The following is a 20,666-nucleotide window of genomic DNA, read 5'->3' as shown; positions in this document are numbered from 1 at the left end:
TGCCCTATTGGTGTAGTCTTCCATCAGTTCTATTATGGTTATTGGACTTACAGAGTATGCCTGCAAGAAAATGAATGTCAGGGTTGTATATGGTGATATATATATACAGTGTGTACTTTGATAATAAATTTACTTTGAACTTTGATCTATTCAATAAGTAATTGTATTAAAATATTTAAGTAAACTCAATTTTCATTAGCAACTCTTCCTAGTCAAAGGGGACCTACCTTTATGTAACCTTGATTGATGTGGAATGTCGACCACTCCTTTCTATAGATGCTGCCTGATATGCTGAGTTCCTCTAGCATTTTGTGTGTTAACTTGGATGCCAGCATCAGCAAAATTGCTTGAGTTTAATCCAGACAAATGTGAACTGTATTACTCTGAGAAATCAAATGCAAGGCAGAAGTATATAGTAAATGGCAGGACCAGGACCCTGAGGAGCACTGAGGTTTAGAGGAATATTGGAAGGAAAGTCCATAGATTCCTGAAATGGCCACACAGATAGTATAGATTGTGTAGTATTGAAGGTACAGGGTATACTTGCGTTCAATGGTTGGGTTGTTGAGTACAAGAACTGGCAAGCCATGTTTCAGCTTTAAAAAAAAAACTTTGTTTCAGCCACATTTGGAGTATCATGTGCTGTTGTAGTCAGCGCATTACAGGAAAGATGAGGAGGCTTTGGAGAGAGTGCACAACAGGTTCACTAGGAGAATGGCTGGATGAGAGATAAGGAGAGGCTAGACAAACTTGGATTGTTTTCTCTGGAGTTTCAGAAGTTGAGGAGAGATCAGATAAAAGTGTATAATTTTAAGAGGAGCAATTAATAGAGTAGATCGTCAGAGTCTTTATGCCAAGATGGATGAGGCTGATGTTAGGCTGTCTTTAAGGAGGGTGAACTCTCACAAGGTGGTAAGCCTCGATGAAGTACCTGGTAAAAAAAGCAACAGTAACACCAGTGCCTAAGAAGAGTAGTGTGAGCTACCTTGTTGATTATCACCCAGCAACACTCAGATCTATGGTGATGAAATGCTTTGAGAAGTTTGTCATGGTTAGAATGAACTCCTGCCTCAGTAAGGACCTGGACTCTCTGCAATTTGCCTTTTGGCACAATAAGTCTACAGCAGATGAAATCTCAGTGGCTCTTCACACGGCCTTAGAGCACCTGGACAACACAAACACAACATAACACAAACAGGATGCTGTTCATTGATCATAGCCCAGCGTATAACACCTTCATTCCCATAAGATCTTATCAAGATCTCCGAGGAGCTAACCTGGTCCCAACATATCAATAAAGAAGGAAATAGAACCGCTATATTTCAGCAGGAGTTTGAAGAGATTTGATTTGTCAAATAAAACACTTGAAAACTTCTAAAGATGTACCATGGAGAGAGCATTCTGACAGGCTGCATCACTGTCTGGTATGGGGGTACTACTGCACAGGACCGAAAGAAGTTAAAGAAAGTTGTAATATTAGTCAGCTCCATCTTGGGTACTCATCTTCTTAATACCCAAGACATCTTCAAGGAGCAAATCCTCAGAAAGGCGACATCTATTATTAAGGACCCCCATCATCCAGGGCAAGCCCTCTTCTCACTGTTACCATCAAGAAGAGGTACAGAGGCCTGAAGGCACACACTCAGCAGATTAGGAACAGCTTCTTCCTCTCTGCCATAGAATTCCTAAATGGGTATTAAACCCATGAACCTACCTCACTTTTCAAAAAAAATATGTATTATTTCTGTTTTTGCACTATTTTTAATTTATTCTCTCTCTCTCTCTCTCTCTCTCTCTCTCTCTCTCTCTCTCTCTCTCTCTCTCTCTCTCTCTCTCTCTCTCTCTCTCTCTCTCTCTCTTTCTCTCTCTCTCTCTATATATATATATATATACACACACACACTAATTAATTTGTTTATTCTTTCTATATTATCATGTATTGAACTGCTGCTGCTGTTAACAAATTTCATGGCATATGCTGATGTTAATAAAGCTAATTCTGATAGTAGAAGGAATTGTTTTAAGAGAGAGAGAGGGGGGGAAAGTTTAAAGGGGATTTTCAAGATAAGTCTTTTCCATTAAAAGTGGCAGGTACTTGGAAGGCACGCCCAGAGGAAGGGGTGGAAGCAGATACTACAGTAATGCTCAAAATCATTTAGAATGGAGAGATATAGACCACTGTGACTTGAGCTTCATCTTCAGATCTGAATGAATGCACCACAGTTGTCATCAACTCCATCAAGACCTATGTGGACGAGTGTGTTAGGTCTTTGGTCTGTTCAGGGTTGGCCAGCAAGGGCAGATATAGTTCCCTCCTAATTCTAATGCAGGCAATTGTCCACTCAAATGGAAAGGATAATCAGTGCATCCAGATCACCTTCATTCATAGATTGGTGATGCTATCTCATCTTTGATGGCATCTGAAAGCAAATGTTGAAAAGCGGCAACGAGCTCTTCTGAGTTCCACGGACTCTCAGCAGCTGGGGTGCAGAAGGAGATGGCATAATCACTGGTGCTGAGGCTACCATTGTGAAGTTTGAGGAGTCGTTTGGTTGCTTCGCGACCACTGACTGGGTAGTTGAAAACCGTCCACATCTTATCCATGAAGACTCGGTAACTGAAGCAAAGAGGTCCCTGCTGTGCCCAGTTGGGCTAACCCAAGCTAGTGCCTTCCCAGTAGGCAAGGTAACAACTAGGATATGAGGAAGATAGTTGATCAGAGCTGGACCCAAACACAAACTCAGCAATCCAAGATCTTGATGTACAGTTAAGATCCAGAAATGGCAGGCAGCAAGCAGACATCAAAAAGTACAGAAAAGACTCCACACACAATAAAAAACAGAGGCTCTTGTTACATAAAAGGTAACATTTCAAAGTTGAACAATGTAAGATACGGGAAGCAGGGTTTAAATAGACAGATGTTAATTACATTCAATGATCAATAACAAGAGGAGTCCAATCAGTTCTGAAAAAAATCCTTAAGGAACTATGTCTGCTCCCTGCTGGCCAACTCCAGAATGCACCGAGTCTGAACAGAGTGTGAGCCTTCGAGAATATACTGGTCATAACCAAACCAAAAGCTGTGAATGAACCAGGAGATTTGTAGTCTGCTGAGAGCTAGTTCTGGAGCATTCAAGATCGGTGATCCAGAACTATGCAAGAAGTCCAGGTATGACCTACAGAAGGCTATTTAAGAGTGAAGAAACAATTCTGATTGAAGTTTGAGACAGAATTGGAAGCATGTCAGCTGTGGTAGGATTTGCAGGCCATTACTTCCTGCAAGGTGAAACCTAAGATAATGAGTGTTTGTGTTGCTTCATTCCCAGATGAGCTAAATGCCTTTTTATGCATGCTTTGAAAGGTAGCATAAAACTATACTTGTGCAAATCTCTATAGCATCTGGGGAGACTGTAGTCTCTGTCTTGGAGCCTGACCCTTGATTATGGTGGGATAAGTCCAGTGACTGATGTTGTCAAGCTTTTGTACCTTCAGCCTGATGGGAAAGGGGAGCTGACAGAATGACTAGGCTGAGAAGGGGTCTTGAATAGGTTAACTGCATTCTGAAGGCAGTGGGAAGTGTAGACAGAGTCAATGAAGGGGAAAAAATTCTTGTGGGCTTGAGCAGAGCAATTGCTATACTGTGTTGGCTTTGTGGTACAACTATAACAATTGGTAAGAGACATACTGAATTTCCTTAGCTTTCGGAGGAAGTAAGTTGCTTTATTTGACCATTGCATCAATGTTGCTGGACAAGTTGTTGGTGATATTGATTTCTAGGAACTTAAAGTTCTCAACCATCTCCAGCCCAGCACCATTGATTCAGATGTGGGCACGTACTCCACCCTGCTTCCTGAAGTCAACTGCTTTATTTTGAAGGAAATGTTCTTCTGAACCATGCCACTTCCTGCAGAAAATCTCAAACCCGCCCACCATGGTGGTGTTATCAGCAGACTTGTGTATAAGTTAGTGTTAAAGTGGAATCTGGCCACACAGTCGTGTGTAAATAAGGAGTATAGTGAGGAGGTAAGGACCTGCCTTCTGGGGCACCCATGTTGAAGGTAATTATGGAGAAGGTGTTGTTGCCTATCTGATTGTGGACTGTTGGTCAGAAAGTTGCAGTGGGTGGAGGTACAGAGTTTTTGTGTTTGGAGATGAGTTTATTTGGGATTTTGATGATAAAGGTGGAGCTACGGTCGATAAATAGGAGTCCAATGTAGGTGTTTTTGTTACCCAAATGTAACAGAGAGGAGTGTAGGGCCAGGGAGTTGACAGCTATCATGGACCTATTTCAGTAGCAGGTCAATTGTAGTGAGTTGTGGTTATCTGGGAACTGCTTCTTGTATCTGAACATATGACCATAAGACCATATGACATAGGAACAAGATTAGGCCTTTTGGCCCATCGTGTCTGCTCTGCTAGTCTCAACACCATTCTCCTGCCTTCTCCCTGTAACCTTTGATGCCTTTACTAATCAAGAAATTACCAACCCCTGCTTGAAATATAGCCAATGATTTAGCCTCCACATCCATCTGTGACAAAGAATTCAACAGATTCACCAGCCTCTAGTGAATCTGTGCATGCTAAAGAAATTCCTACACATCAAGTCCTATTCATCCCGAAGTTTTGGAAGTTGCTGCATAAAGTGAAGTTGTTTATTCTGTAAGCAACACGTGATCAGTGTTTGGGAATGAATTGAGAAGGCTAAGTGTTGAGAACACCAATTGAGAAGGTTGTGGTAACATTGCTCATCTAGCAAAGTTTTGATTCCCTTAGAGCATCTAATCCCTTTCCTGTTACTGAGCAGATTTAATTTTTAAATTACAACATGCATGGATTGATAAATTGCAGTGGATCTTTGGGCAGCTGAACAAGACATTGAAATTTGAGGGTTGTTCTTGTCATAATTCTTATCTTGTTTTTTTATTTTGCTTTTTTATTAGGTGCATCATCCCAGCAAACACCTAACCTGCCTGGCTATGAAATCACAATTCCTAAACTTATACCAGAACGGACGAGACGAGATGTTGCCCAGGTACTTGGAATGTTTTAGAATTCCTCCTTTTGGGATTTTCATCATTCTCTTAAATATTTTTCATTTTCAGTGTTAGTCTGATTCATGAAATGCAGCAGAATAAAATATTAAAAGATTTAAAAGAACAGTAAAAAGTATTGTCAACTGTTGTATTTCATATTTTAATAGGCTTTTTTGGGCAGTCACTGAGTTTATAATTCCATAAGATGTTGACCAATGAAGATTGCTTTTACCAGTGTTTTGTGACTGATATAACCTGACATAGAATGGAATTCAGAATGAGATTTGTTACCATTCACATATGACATGAAATTAGTTGTTTTGTAGCAGAATTGCACTGAGTAAATGGTGATTGTGAGCATTTCCTGGATCAGATCTGAACTGATCATTGCACGTAACCTATGGAATCACTTTCAAGGACTCTACAACTCATGTTCTCAGTGTCATTTACTTATTTATTTTGTCTGTTTTTTTTCTGCATTTGCAGTTTGTCTTCACAAGCGCATTGGTTGCTTGTTAGTCTTTGTGTAGTTTTTCATTAATTCTATTGTACTTCTTTGTCCTACCGTGAGTGCCTCAAGAAAATGAATTTCTGGGTAGTATTTGTCGGTGATGTACATGTACTTTGATAATAAATTTACTTGGAACTTATTAAACTTTGAAGTTGTACAAGTTATGAAATTTGTCAGAGTATCTCCAGTCATAAATCATTGTTATAACCCCAGTGTGATTTCTGTGTCAAGAAATAATTCTTCATTTAACTAGGGGAACTTTGGGAATACCTAACATAGGGCATTGCTGGGACTCCATTCACTTAAGTATACAGATAAGCATGAAACCTCCATATCCTTGTGCTATCCAGCCCCATCTCGGCAGAGAACCATTCTCTGAACACCTCCATTTTGCACCTGCCCTGGATGTCCCCATTTGTATATCTCGGATCCTGTGTTCCTTTGCTCCACCCTCACCATTCCCAACATCCTTTGTTCCTACCATATTTACAAACTCACTCTCTGCTCCATGTTGACAAATACAGTACTGTGCGAAATTCTTAGGCACCCTAGCACCCCAAGTCTTTTGCACAGTACTGTAAATGTATGGAGTTTACATCACACACAAATGCCATTCCACAGCCTTATCTGCAATCTTTAGAGGACAGAGGACTCAAGTAGGTCTCAAGTAAGTCCAATGTTTTGGGCTGAAAGCCTGTCTTGAGAAGGGAAGAACATCATTGCAGGAGGCTTTGGATTTTTGTTCAGCAGAGAAAACTCTTGAACATTCAGACTTTTTGGGGAGGGGGAAACATAGCTTTTCCTGCTGTGATTGAGAGAATATACTTGGTTTGCCATCAATGTATATGCATTGCCAAATTCCACTAACAAAACTTATGAACCATGTTCACCTCAGAGCTTAACTCTACTACTTGTAATTCAGCCATCGCAAAGTGACATCAAACTATGTCTATAGCAACATCCGGCCAAACTTTAGATTTACAACCACTGGGAACCTTTTCTCATTGACAGCCTGATATATTTCAATGTCCATGTTATTGTTCTTATGTCCTTCACCTCATATTATTTTACCACTCTGGTTCTGTAGCCTTTCCCATTCTGGACTCTCCTTATATCTGCCCAACATTTGGAGTTCCTTCCCTTCGTTCTTTCCCCTTTCATTTATTTAAAGATATAGTGTGGAATAGCCTCTTCCTGCCCTCTTAGCCCCACCGACAAGCAATCCATGATTTAATCCCAGCTTAATCACTGGACAATTTACAATGACCAATTGACCTACAAACCCGTGTATATATTTGGACTGCAGGAGGACCTGAAGACAACCACGCATTTCACGAGGAGGACTCCTTACAGATGACTTTGGAAATGAACTTTGAACTCCGAGCTGTAATAGCATCATGTTAACCGTTAGGTTGCCATGGCATTTTCTTCCATTTTGCAATAAAAGCTGATTTGAAATTGCTTCCAGACAAGCCTCTGGTGAAGCCTTCAAACCTAACAGGAGGACTTCATGCTCTTTCCAAAGTGTCTTTGGATTTGTATTGGATCAGAGGAGTTACAGATTATTTTTCTATAAAACAGATAAATAGTCAAGCAAGAGTCTTTTGTCACCTGTATAAAATCTGAAATTAATTTTTATTGTTATTACTGCAGGAACAGAGGAAGGATAAAGTATCATATTCAATTGTTTTGGAAGGCAAAACATATATATTAAAGCTTGAAAAAAATAAGTAAGTATCAATAATAACTTATTTGCATTTTAAATATGTTGACCGAAAAATTACACTGCCTCTCTTGTGCAAAGTGTTGTGCATTTTATAACGTGGTTGCATTCAGCTGTGTACTTTCAATGTCATTAATGCAAGTCATGCCTTTGATCCATGATCTCTACGTTCACCTGCCTGTGATCCTCTCAGCTTCCTATGATCCTCTCCTGTTCTAGTGCTATTTCTAGACTATTCTCTCACCCATAGTCATCCAAATCCACAAATACCCTGCTCAATGTACTTCTTCCTTCTTCCACAATATTTCCCATCTACCATCTGCACTGCACAAAGCTTCAAGCCTTATCCAGGGTATCTGGGGCCTTGCACTAGACTGGCATGGATACCATGTCAAGGACATCAACACAATTTTTCAGGCATTTTACAATTTCCATGATGTTGTTTACTTTTGGGTCTTTGTAAATATGATGTTGAAATCATTGTAGTGTTGAAAATGAAGCTGTGTGTTCAACTACACTGATTCACTATGCTGTTATTCTACAAATCAAGAGGATTCCCCTTTCCGTCTTTGCTCTGTGCTGTTTGGCTGATTTCACCAAGGGTGGCAGTAGAGGGTCGCAATGGAAATGAAGTCACTACAGCAAAGGAGAAACAAAATAGTTCTCTTTCAATCAGGGTCTGAAAATGACTATTACAAAATGCAACTGTTTGACTTCAATGATCTGTTGCTCTTCATTTCTTGATCTCAAGAACGGTCCTTGATACGGATCACAAAAGATAGGCCTGTATTTATAATGTTTCATTATTTCTCAGAGGCTCATCTTGTTTTGAAGTTCAGCCTTGTTTATCGGGTGAGTTAGCCTTTTTGCCCACTGCAAAATAAGCTGCAGAGAGTTGTAAGCTCAATCAGCTCCATCACGGGCACTGGCCTCCGTAGTGTCCAAGACATCTTCCAGGAGCGATGTTTCAAAAAGGTGGCGTCCATCATTAAGGACCCCCATCAACCAGGTCATGCCTTGTTCTCGTTGCTACCATCAGGAAGGAGGTACAGGAGCCTAAAGGCACACACTCAATGATTCAGGAACAGATTCTTCCCCAGAGCCATCCGATTTCTGAATGGGTATGTAACCCATGACCACTACCGCACTACATTTTAATTTCTGTTTTTGCACTATTTATTTAATTTAAATATTATATATAGTGGCACTTCGGGGTTGGGGGGGGGGCTGTGGTCGACAGCCTGCCCCAGCATTCCTAGTGGTCAAAGCTATTTATTGTTCTTGTTTTAAAATGTTTTCGTAAGATTATGGTGGGAAGTTCAAGTTCATTCACTGTTACATTTTAGCTTGGGTTATACAGTTGTTCGCTTGTGTGTTTGCGGGTCACCCTGACTGTAACCAGGGTATGTAATAATCATCTCCCCATCTGTATGTGACTGAATGGGTTCTCTCCCTGGGTCATAGGGTCCAGTCTGTCACAATAAAACCTGCAGTTGAGCTAAACGAGCTTCTGTTGCTTGGTGTCAGGAGTGGAATTAGAAATTGGCCTGCACCGGGGAACCCAACTCTGTGGCCATGGGAGGACGGGCAGGGCCGCCAGAGCAAGAGCAAGGCAACAGGCCCCAGCAGCTCACGCCACAAGGTCCACCCTGAAGCTGCCCAGGTACCATGGTGCCAGCTGTCCGGAGCCTTACCTGGTGCAAGTCAAACTTGCCACATGGCACAATGGGTGGAGCCCCATTGAGATGGTGCTGCACTTACCCCTGACACTGGAGGGGGACGCCCTCCAAGGCCTCCTCGACCTAACGCCAGCTGAGCATCATGACTACACGGTCCCCCTAGTGGAACCGGAGTGGCACTTCAGGCAGAGGCCATTGGAGGAAACAATGAGAGAAGAACTGGGCTGCTAGCGGTGCCGTGTGGGAGAAAGCCTGGGGGCATTCCACTGTGCTTGGCATGGCTACCTCCTAGTTCCCTCCCGTGACCCAAGAAGAGCTTGACCTCTGTGCTTTAGGCAGCATGTTCACCTGACATCTTTGTCATCACTGGCAGAGGCAGAGAGAGCAGGAGCAATTTTACCCTTCAAAGGTATTCCAGCGTCACCCTGCACACCGCAAGCCCAGGATTGTTTCACCGAGGTGGAGGAGTAAACTGACAAGGAGGGGCCCGTGAGACGGGCCTGACCAGTGTCACACATCACGGAGCAATCTTTGCCTCTGGTGTGGAGAGGCAGGCCACACAGCCTGGGTCTGCCCCGCACCAGCACCACACCACAGCCATCAGGAGATACCGAGCGGGTGACCAAGGATTCCAGCAGAATACCTCTGTTGTCATCTCCCTGGGTGGGCCATTTGGGTAAAGAGCAAACGTGGACTGTGTGGTGGAGGGCATCAGATGCCGTGCGTCGATGGACATGGGGGTCAACCATCACTATCACACATCCCAGCGGTCTCCCCAACACGGACCAGCCGTCCCCGCCTGGGTGGACAACAGCAGCATTCGCAGTGGGGAAAAGCACAGTGGAGCACGAGGTGTGGCTTGCCAACATCTGGGAGTCCTACATCATTGGCCTGGACATGCTGTCCCACCGGGGGAAGCCATGTGGATGTGTCAGGGGCAACACTCTACTTCGACAATGAAGTACTGGCTTTCCGGAAGGGCAGCTCCGTGAAAGCGGACCTGGCGGGGGGCAGCAACAACTACCACCGGTCAGTCTTACAGCGGCCCGCCACAGTCCAATACACCCCGCAGCGGCCCAGTGCGATCCAGTGGAAGCAGCAGTCATTAGCACAATGTGTTTCATAGAGCAAAGTTGATTCACCAGTGACAATATAGACAGCAATATATAAATTACAATATACCGCATATAGCAAAACCTGAAGGAACATTGAAAACTGTCGGGGAATACATGCCTGATTTGCTAATTCAACACACAATGCAAAATGCTGGAGGAGCTCAGCAGGTCAGGTAGCGCCTATGGAGGTAAATGAACAGTCGACATTTCAGGCGAGACCCTCCATCAGGGCTGAGAAGGAAGCAGGGGGGAGATGCCAGAGTAAAAAGGTGGGGGGGAGGGGAAGGAGGCTGGCTGGAAGGTGACAGGTGGGTGGGAGAGGTCAAGGGCTGGAGAAGAAGGAATCTGAGAGGAGGGAGAGTGGATCACAGGAGAAAGGGAAGGAGGAGGGGACCCAGGGGGAAGATATAGGCAGGTGAGGAGTGAAAGGTCAGATTGGGGAATAGAGAAGGGGTGGGTGGATTTGTTCACTGGAAGGAGAACTTGATATTCATGTCATCAGGTTGGAGGGTACCCAGATGGAGTATACGTTTATGCTCCTCCACCTTGTGGGAGGCCTCATCTTGACACAAGAGGACTTTACCCCTTCTCACCTGCCTATTGCTTCCCTTTGGGTCCTCTCCTCCTTCCCTTTCTCCTATGGTCCACTCTCCTAACGCAAGCCTTTAACATACTGGAAGCAAATGTTAGCAAGATAAGCAAGTACCTCCTTGCTCTTTTCAATGTTCCTTCAGATTTTTGGTATATAACAGCATTTTGCAATTTATATATGATTATTTATCTTGCTATTGGTGAATCAGCTTTGCTGAATGAAACACATTATTTATTGAACTCCAAAATTAAATTGTTGATTTGAAATTTTTCTAGATCCTCCTGATAACATCAAATGCAGATCTTAAGCAAAGGGCTGTTGTTTCTTAGTATACTATTTAAGCTGGAACTTCATCAGCCAAGGACCTAGGATGATAATTATCATGATGATGTGTAATTTTGTTTTCTAGGAAGCTGCTAACTAAGGATTTTGTGCAATACACATTTGGAAAAGGAGGCAAAATGATGTCATCACAACCTGAGATTCAGGTAAATGCCAACAATACTTGGCAATATCATAAAGACTATTCAAAAATAAACTTAGAAATTCATGCCGTAGGTCTTTAAAATAACAGGGACATCCACAAAATCATAGAGGATTATGGAAAGCTGTCATTCGAGTCTGACAAATCAGAATACAAAGGGGCGGCACAGTAACGTAACGTTAATACGGCTCCAGCGATCAGCGATCAGGTTTCAATTCCCACTGTTGCCTGTGAGGAGCTTGTACGTTCTCCCTATGTAGGTTTCATCTGGGTGCTCTAGTTTCATCCCACATTCCAAGGATATATGAGCAACACACACCAAGTGCTAGAGGAACTCAGCAAGCCAGGCAGCATCAATGGAAAAGAGTACAGTCGACGTTTCGGGCCAAGACACTTCAACGGGACTGGAGTAAAAAATGATGAGGAGTCAGAATAAGCAGCTAGAGTCACCTGCCACCCCACCATTTTCCGCATCCCGTACGTAATTCTCTGTGACGTCCACATTTTCAATGGGGTCCCACCACCAAGCACATCTTTCCCTCCCCCCTACTTCCTGCTTTCCGCAGGGATCGCTCCCTATGCGACTCCTTTGCCTAGTTGTCTTCCTGACTGGTCTCCCTCCTGGTACTTATCCTTGCAAGTGGAACAAGAGTCTCACCAGCCCCTGCGCCTCCTCCCTCACCACCATTCAAGGCCCCAAGCTGTCCTTCCAGGTGAGGCGACACTTCACCTGTGAGTCTGTTAGGGTCATCTACTATATCCGGTGCTCATGGTGTGGCATCCTGTATATCGGCGAGACCCGACATAGATTGGGAAACCACTTCACCGAGCACCTACGCTCTCTCCGCCACAACAAGTGGGATCTCCCAGTGGCCACCCATTTTAATTTGATTTCCCATTCCCATTCCGACATGTCAGTCCAAGCCCTCCTCTACTGTCGCAATGAGGCCACACTCAGGTTGGAGGAGCAACACCTTGTATTCCATTTGCGTAGCCTCCAACTGGATGGCATAAACTTCGGTTTTTCCATCTTCTGGTAATGCCCTCCCCCTCCTTCACCATTACCCATTCCCATTTTCCTCTCTCACCTCAACTCACCTTCCTCTGGTGCTCCACCCCTTTTCTTTCTTCCATGGCCTTCGTCCTCTCCTATCATATTCCCTCCTCTCCAGCCCTGTATCTCTTTCACCAATCAACGTCCCAGTTATTAACTTCATCCCTCCCCCTCCTGGTTTCACCTATCACCTTCTTTTTCTTCTTCCCCTTACCCCACCATCTTGTACTAATTCCTCATCTTTTTTTTCCAGCTGGAGGATCTTGGCCTGAAGTGTCAACTGTTCACTCTTTTCCAGAGATGCTGCCTGGCCTGCTGAGCTCCTCCAGCGTTTTGTGTGTGTTGTTTGGATTTTCAACATCTGCAAACTTTCTCTTGATTGCCCATGGATATATGGTTAGGTTTAGGGGGTTGTGGGCATGCAATGTCGGCACCAGAAGAGTGGTGACACTTGTGGGCGGCCCACCACAATCCTCGTTGATTTGATTTGATGCAAAACAATGCATTTCACTGTGTCTTTTGATGTTTCAATGTAAAAATGACAAATAAAACTAAACCCTAATTAGAGTGTCAATCTCTAATAATCCTTTGCAAATAATTTGCTAGGAGCCTTTACTTTGACTGGAGAATTTTTATAGTATTCTGTTCTGCATCAATACTTTAGGAAGGAATATTGGGTATTCAGTATTAATGCAGAGCAGATTGATCACTTTGGGTACTAGTTGTTTGTTTAATGTAAGAAGAGGGAGCTAGTTCCTATGAGTCATTACAAAATAATGGGGAAGACCTTAGTATGGACATGCAAATTTGCTGAGATTCCACAGACCACCAGTGCATTTCAAGGAATTTAGATTAAAATTGATTAAGTGGCAATTGTACGAACACCGTTTTCCTGAAGAAGAGGAGCCCGGCTTTTACAGAACCAAACTAGAAAAGCTTTCTATGTGTGGAAGTGTGAAATGTCACAAACAAACCATAATTCAAAGATTGTGCTCAAGAACCAAAGTAGCTTACCCTTGTTCATATACACAGTTTTAAATGTGTTTTGCTTAATAAACATAAATACACAGAAATGCATTCACACAATGCTGGTTCCTAATGCTAAATGTAGCAGCCTGATCTTTCCAGTGCTGTGCTGGACTGGAACAATTGTCAGGGAACTCTCCTTAGCTTTCATCCTTAGGGTCTCTCAGCACTATACAATCCTTCTCCACTCTGCAGTCTCCAGCCTAACACCCTGAAATCTGTTATCTCAATCCTCTGATTCTTCAAGTTCTCCTACCTGCTCTGCCACTATACTTCTCATCATCAGGCACAGTCTCAGTTTCCCCATCCCCCACCCTGACCATAGACCCCTGTCATTGCTCTATCTCCTCCCCTGTCATTATACATAGCACCACAATACAGACTCTCCAAACACCTCCTTCAGCTCCAAAGCGCTGGGAACCAATGCCTTCCCAAGTTCTGAAGCCTTTCTGTGCTTTCCAAATGGGTCTGGGCTCCTCAGATGCAGTTTATGATGAAATACGGCCTATAGCATGTTTTTAATTAACCCATCCGGTTGTGCTCAAGTTCTTGTGTCCATTTGTTGGCAGGCCACTGCAACATCCATCTGGCACACCAGAAGGATGCACTAACAGCCCTAGGGCAGACAGTTTTTCAAGGAGATTAAGATATGCTCTATTTCAGAAGTCTGAAATTTTGCAACAAGGTACTTTCTTGGGCTTTGTTATTACTTAGGGTTAGTCTGAAAGAATGAGGATTCCCTTGTAAGAAAAGAAAAGGAAGGAACTCCAAATTGAAAACAGCCTCTCAGAACAGAGGAAATGCTGAGCAGCATTTGCACAGAAGCGAGACACACTGGTACAGGTGTCTTTGTAATTGTCAACACCCATGTAATGGGCCACATCTTAAAGCATTTATCTATATCCCTTTGTGTATCCCTTCACTGTGATTTGCCGCCATTCACTAGGCTGGAGCAAAGAAAATCGGTTCCTGATCACAGTACGAAGACCTCTGTTGAAAAATGTGTATGAATGTGGGTGTGGGTATATGTCTGCATTCTAGATGAACATAGGACTAATCAGTTTGTTAATCAGCCCAAAATAGTCTAGATAGCAAACGTATGAAGAATGACCAATTGAACAATAGACCAGAGAATGACTTCAGCCACAGAACTTTAGTGCAGACAAAGTAAACGGTAAGATGTAGAGAAAGGATTTAGAAATCATTGCAGCATACAGGAGTGAGATACATGAGTGAGTTCAGTGGTGTCACAGCAACAACTTTGCACTCAACGACAGTAAGACCAATGAGCTGATTGTGGGAACACACACCAGTCTTCATAGAAGGATCAGAAGTGGAAAGAGAGAGCAATTTCAGATTCCTGGGTGTCAAGATCTCTGAGGACCTAACCTGGTCCCAACATATTGATGCAGTTATAAAGGAGGCAAGACAGCGGCTATAATTTAATTAGGAGTTTGAGGGGATTTGTTTTGTCATCTAAAACACTCAAAAACTTCTACAGATGTACTATAGAGAGCATTCTGACAGGCTGCATCACTGTCTAATATAGGGAGACTACTGCACCGAATCCAAAGAAGCTACAGAAAGTTGTAAAATTAGTCAGCTCCATCACGGGTACCAGCCTCCTGAGTACCTAAGACATCTTCAAAGAGCAGTGTCTCAGAAAGGCTTCGTCCAGTATTAAAGACCCCCATCACCCAAGACATGCCCTCTTCTCATTGTTACCATCAGGTAGGAAGTACAGAAGCCTGTAGGCAGACACTCAGTGATTCAGGAACAGCTTCTTTCCCTCTGCCATCCGATTCCTAAATGGACATCGGGCCCATGAACACCACCTCATTCTCTGGTTTTCACATTATTTCTGTTTTGGCACTATTTTAACTTAACTATTTAATATACAGAAAGTTATGTGAAAATTATTTATTTATTTATTTTCTATATTATTATGTATTGCATTGTACTGCTGCTGCTAAGTTAACAAATTTCACAACATGCCAAGTGATATTAAACCTGATTCTAATTCTGAACCTTCTCTGCTGGCACCATACCAGGTCTATCACACTTATTCAAATTGTTACATCTTTTAGTTGATATTTATAATGAACTTTTCTTTTCAGATCCACTGTTACTACCATGGAATTGTGGAAGGCATTAGGAATTCAAAAGTTTTGCTCAGCACTTGTGTGGGCATTAGGTATTGTATAATAACAGCTTTTAAAGTACAATGAGAAATATTTTCTATATTTTTAAATTCAGCTGAATATTCTGCTTGAAATTATTGACTTAAACTTTATGGATTGTATTGTGCTTTTCTAAAATCTTTGAAAAAGTAAAATATGCATAAATTGATACATCATATTACAGTATTTGCTATCTCTCAAATTGTCTCAAAGCATAACAGATTCCATTAGTTATGTTTTTGAAATACAGCAGCCTGTTTTGATGGTAAATGCTGCCGTCATTTTGTGCAGAACTGTGGGTGAAATGGTGGCCAAGCCATCAACAGAGCACCATGCTCTCCCTCAAATAATACAGTGGCAATAGTGATGCCCTGCTATGGCAGTGACTAAAGTTAGTTTAAAATATTATACCAGGAATCCTACTTACAGGAATGCAGCCCTTCTTCAGTGCTGCACTAGACAACCAGCTTAGACAGCGTGCTCATTTGTTAGCGGGAAGTACAAACTCAAAAACTTCCGAACCCTGAGGTGGGCGTGTTGTAACTTGAACTGAGGTAGCTCCTTTGTTACCTCAGAGTTTCTATAAATACACAGGCGGACTCTGCCAGCCAACCTCATTTTCACTTGAAGTTGGGTTGGAGGATGGGCGATAATGGAGGAGACTATATTTCAACATGTTAAAATTATATAGCCCACATTACTTTAATATAGGAATTACATTTAAAGGAAAAGGATCAACTAATACAGGAGCCTTCTTTCTGTGTTTTCCAAAATTACCAAACAGCTTCAAGTACATGTCAAGGCATAAAGCACATTACTAGCTCACACTGGGGTTAAAACAAGAAAATTCTAGAAATGTCCAACAGGTCAGGCCACATCAGTGAAGACAAAGTCACTCTGACTGAATTAGAACTTCATGCAAAGTTGAAAGGAAAAAAATTAAATCTCTTCAGAGAAAAACCTGAATACTTTAAGGTGAGAATTCCTGAAAGAGGTGCGGCAATAAGTAGAATTCAAAACAAAACTGCACACATTCTGGAACAACCTTAAAATGACAATTGGACCTCAAATATTTTGTTGGCTGTAAATTGCTTTGGGATCGTTTGAAAAGAATGTATAAGGTGCTATTGAAATCCATTCTACATTTTAAAACATAAAAAGTAGATCCAAAGGAGGTTAGGAAATATTTGAATTATAGGTGACCAACCCAAAATGTTAACAGTATCTTTCTGTGGATTTTGCCAGGCTGCTATATACCTGCAGCACTATCTGTAATTATTTCAGATTTCCCACATACTCAATGTTTTGCATTAGATTTACGACAGAAACTTGTTGAATATCCTAACAGCAAGTGAGAAATTTCTGTGCAGAACAGGTATAAAGCTTTGGGTCACATGCTAGTTCAGTCAAGTCAAATCACTTTTTATTGTCATTTTGACCATAACTGCTGGTACTACTGTACAAACGAGACAACGAGACAACGTTTTTCAGGACCATGGTGTTACATGACACAGTACAAAAACTAGACTGAACTATGTAAACAACAACACAGAGAAAAACTACACTAGACTACAGATCTACCCAGGACTGCATAACGTGCACAAAACAGTGCAGGCATTACAATAAATAATAAACAAGACAATAGGGCAGTAAGGTGTCAGTCCAGGCTCTGGGTATTGAAGAGTTTGATAGCTTGGCGGAAGAAACTGTTACATAGTCTGGTCGTGAGAGCCCAAATGCTTCGAAGCCTGTTCCCAGACGGCAGGAGGGAGAAGAGTTTGTATGAGGCGTGCAGTTTGCTTTGCGGATGCAGCATGTAGTGTAAATGTCCGTAATGGCGAGAAGAGAGACCCCGATGATCTTCTCAGCTGACCTCATTATCCGCTGCAGGACCTTGCAATCCGAGATGGTGCAATTTCCATCAAGGCACTGATGCAGCTGCTCGGTACAAGCCCTGTAGAGTGTGATGAGGATGGTGGGGGGAGATGGACTCTCCTCAGCCTTCGCAGAAAGTAGAGATGCTGCTGGGCTTTCTTTGCTATGGAGCTGGTGTCGAGGGACCAGGTGAGATTCTCCGCCAGGTGAACACCAAAAAATTTGGTGCTCTTAACGATCTCTACCCCGGAGCCATCAATGTTCAGCGGGGAGTGGTCGCTCCGTGCCCTCCTGAAGTCAACAACCATCTCTTTCGTTCTGTTCATATTCAGAGACAGGTTGTTGGCTCTGCACCAGTCCGTTACCACTGCACCTCCTCTCTGTAAGCTGACTCAACGTTCTTGCTGATGAGACCCACCACAGTCGTTTCATCGGCGAACTTGATGATGTGGTTTGAGCTGTGTGTTGCAGCACAGTCGTGAGTCAGCAGAGTGAACAGCAGTGGACTGAGCACACAGCCCTGGGGTCCCCCATGCTCAGTGTGATGGTGTTGGAGATGCTGCCTCCGATCCGGACTGACTGAGGTCTCCCAGTCAGGAAGTCTAGGATCCAGTTGCAGAGGGAGGTGTTCAGGCCCAATAGGCTCAGCTTTCCAATCAGTTTCTGAGGGATGATTGTGTTGAATGCTGAACTGAAGTCTATGAACAGCATCCGAATGTATGTGTCTTTTTTTGTCCAGGTGGGTTAGGGCCAGGTGGAGGGTGATGGCAATGGCATCGGCTGTTGAGCGATTGGGATGGTATGCAAACTGCAGGGGGTCCAGTGAGGGGGGCAGCAGGGTCTTGATGTGCCTCATGAAGAGCCTCTTGAATCACTTCATGATGATGGATGTGAGTGCAACGGGACGGTAGTCATTGAGGCAGGACACTGAAGACTTCTTCGACGATGGTGGCGGCCTTGAAGCACTTTGGAATGGTGGTGCTGCTCAGGGAGATGTTGAAGATTCAGTGAGAACATCTGCTAGCTGGTCTGCACATCCTCTGAGCACTCAACCAGGGATGTTGTCTGGTCCAGCAGCCTTCCGTGGGTTTACCCCTGCACAGGGTTCTTCTCACATCAGCCACAGTGAGACACAGCACCTGGTCATTTGCAGGAGAGGAGGACTTCCTCGCTGCCACGTCATTTTCCGCCTCAAGTGTAAAGTGAACAGAGGAATTTTAATAAGGTTTACACCCAGGTGCCTCAAGGATGGTTTAAAACTGGTTCAGGTGGGAAATTGCCGTCTACATTTCTCTCAGCAATTAAAAATCAATTGTTCAAAACTATGAACCAAAGATCGACGATGATGGTATCTCAGGAGATACTGTTGATTACATCACATTTGGCAGCAGATAACCAGCCATTTGGACCAGCAAGTCTATGTTGATGTTCTCAGTGCTTTCTTCTTCCACATTCCTCTGTCTCAGCCTATTTCAACATTCTGGAATTTAGCATGTTACACAACTGGTTTTATACATAGCATCAAAAGCAGGTTTGGCAACAAACAGAAGCAATACCAAGAATGGAGCATCATTTTGTTTTGGGTAACTGCCCATATTTGCTGCGCATCTATTGCTTCATGCTTCTCTACAATTTGCTCATTCTCAAGCTGTCCTTTGAATGATAGATGGCATCAAATTATTCAGGAGGATTAGAAAGTGCATATGCATTCGACAGGTTTTCTATTCTTCATTCGAGTTTTCTTTTGGGCAGACAGTGAACAAATTCTAATGCTGTCCATGATAGGCAGTTTGGTCAGAAGGGGGAAAAAGTTCTTCTTGCATCATGGACTCTGTCTGGGCAGCATCTGTGTTTAAGCATCAGTATGAAATACACTTGTAGCAAACCTTTAAAAGTATTGCACTTCCCAAAGCACTCCACAGCCAGTGGAGCATTTTTGAAGTTCAGTCACTATTGCTTTTAAGAGAGCTATCACTTTGAACTTTGAGTTAAAGTAGTGAGATAAATTGCCTACAAGATATTGGGTATGTGTAAATAATAACTGAGGCACATGGAAAACTACCTTGTTCTTCTAGAGCAGGAGTTTGGATTCCCAACCTTTTCTTATGGGACGGACCAATACCATTAAGCAAGGGGTTCATAGACTCCAGGGTTGGAACCCTTGTTCTCGAGACAGGAGCATCATTGGGATTGAAAGACCAGATAGCGTCCTAGTTTAATGTCCTAACTGGAAGATAGGACTCCTTCGCACTCCTGCTGTAGTATCAATACTTGCCATCATTTGTGGAAAATCCATACCTTTGGCATCATACATTTTTGCCTGGCCTTGGGAAGGTTGTAGTGAGCCACTTCCTTAGCCTACTGCAGTGCTTCTGGTGAAAACATGCTTATGGTTTTGAGTAGGGGAATCTAAACCCAATGGTGATAAAGGGTTATCAGTATGTTTCCAATTCAGTATGATGTGCTCAAATTCCTGGAATGTTCTTCAGCATTTTGACCTTTGACTGGATGTGCTGCCACGGAACTATGACTGATGAAAATGGATCAAAGAACCAAGTTAGAATTATTTTAACCTTTACCTGCTGGACTTTTGACTGGTTGATAGGGAGTTTGCTAAAATGGCTTCTGCTCAGTGGAGCATTTTGGTAAATGTTGCCACCTTCTAAAGTAGATAGCAACCAGGAAGTTTGGAATCAACAGGCATCTGCAATCCAGGTTAGAACCGAAAGGCTCTTGTGGCTTAGCCTCTTAGGGGCTGGCAGTATTCTTTGCCTAAAGGTAGGGAACAATAGATTTGGTTGAAAAGACAGGGTGTCGGTTGGGATGGGAGCTGATTTTCTTTGTTCTTCGTGATTGTCATCTCCATGGCACTGAGACTATGAAGGATGTCCTGGCTGCTGTGCTCCGTGCCCGCTAATATGATGAACTGATAAGTGAGGCTTTGGGCCTGCTCCGGGCTGCTCTGGGGTTTGGACTTGAGGACTTGTTTTTTGGTTTGGAATGCTGTTGTTCACTTCAATAGCTTGCATGATTTGTATTTTTTTCATTCTCCTGCTTATTGTGCATTGGTCTTATATTTTTATTTTTATTCTTTTTTTCCCTTTACTTGGGTTTTTTTGCGTTTCCTGTTTTGTGGCTACCTGTGAGCAAGCAAATCTCAAGATTGTATAATTAATAATGTTTGATGATAAATGAATCTTGAATGCTCTTTGTAGGTTAGTAAGGCAAGGCAAGTTTATTTGTAGAGCACCTTTCAAACACAAGGCAGTTCAGAGTGCCTTACATAAAACAAGATATAAAAATCAAACATGAAATTTCAGACAATATAAAGAGAATAAAATCCCAGGTACAAATAAAGGACTAAGAGCTACACTTCAGGGGATTCTAATTAAAA

At 42.8% G+C, this 20,666-nt stretch overlaps 1 protein-coding gene across 1 annotated transcript in view; it reads left to right on the top strand.

Moving 5' to 3' along the window:
• LOC132379630 (disintegrin and metalloproteinase domain-containing protein 9-like) overlaps positions 1-20,666 on the top strand; it is a 67,098-nt gene that overhangs the window by 1,695 nt on the left and 44,737 nt on the right. The window contains exons 2-5 of the mRNA XM_059947768.1: positions 4,941-5,032; positions 7,198-7,274; positions 11,063-11,141; positions 15,335-15,411. Of these exons, the coding sequence (XP_059803751.1) occupies positions 4,941-5,032; positions 7,198-7,274; positions 11,063-11,141; positions 15,335-15,411 (325 nt within the window). The remainder of the gene's footprint in view (positions 1-4,940; positions 5,033-7,197; positions 7,275-11,062; positions 11,142-15,334; positions 15,412-20,666) is intronic.

This window comes from Hypanus sabinus, chromosome 22 (assembly GCF_030144855.1).
Source record: "Hypanus sabinus isolate sHypSab1 chromosome 22, sHypSab1.hap1, whole genome shotgun sequence".
Lineage (NCBI taxonomy): Eukaryota > Metazoa > Chordata > Chondrichthyes > Myliobatiformes > Dasyatidae > Hypanus > Hypanus sabinus.
This window is presented reverse-complemented; position numbering and strand designations above follow the sequence as displayed.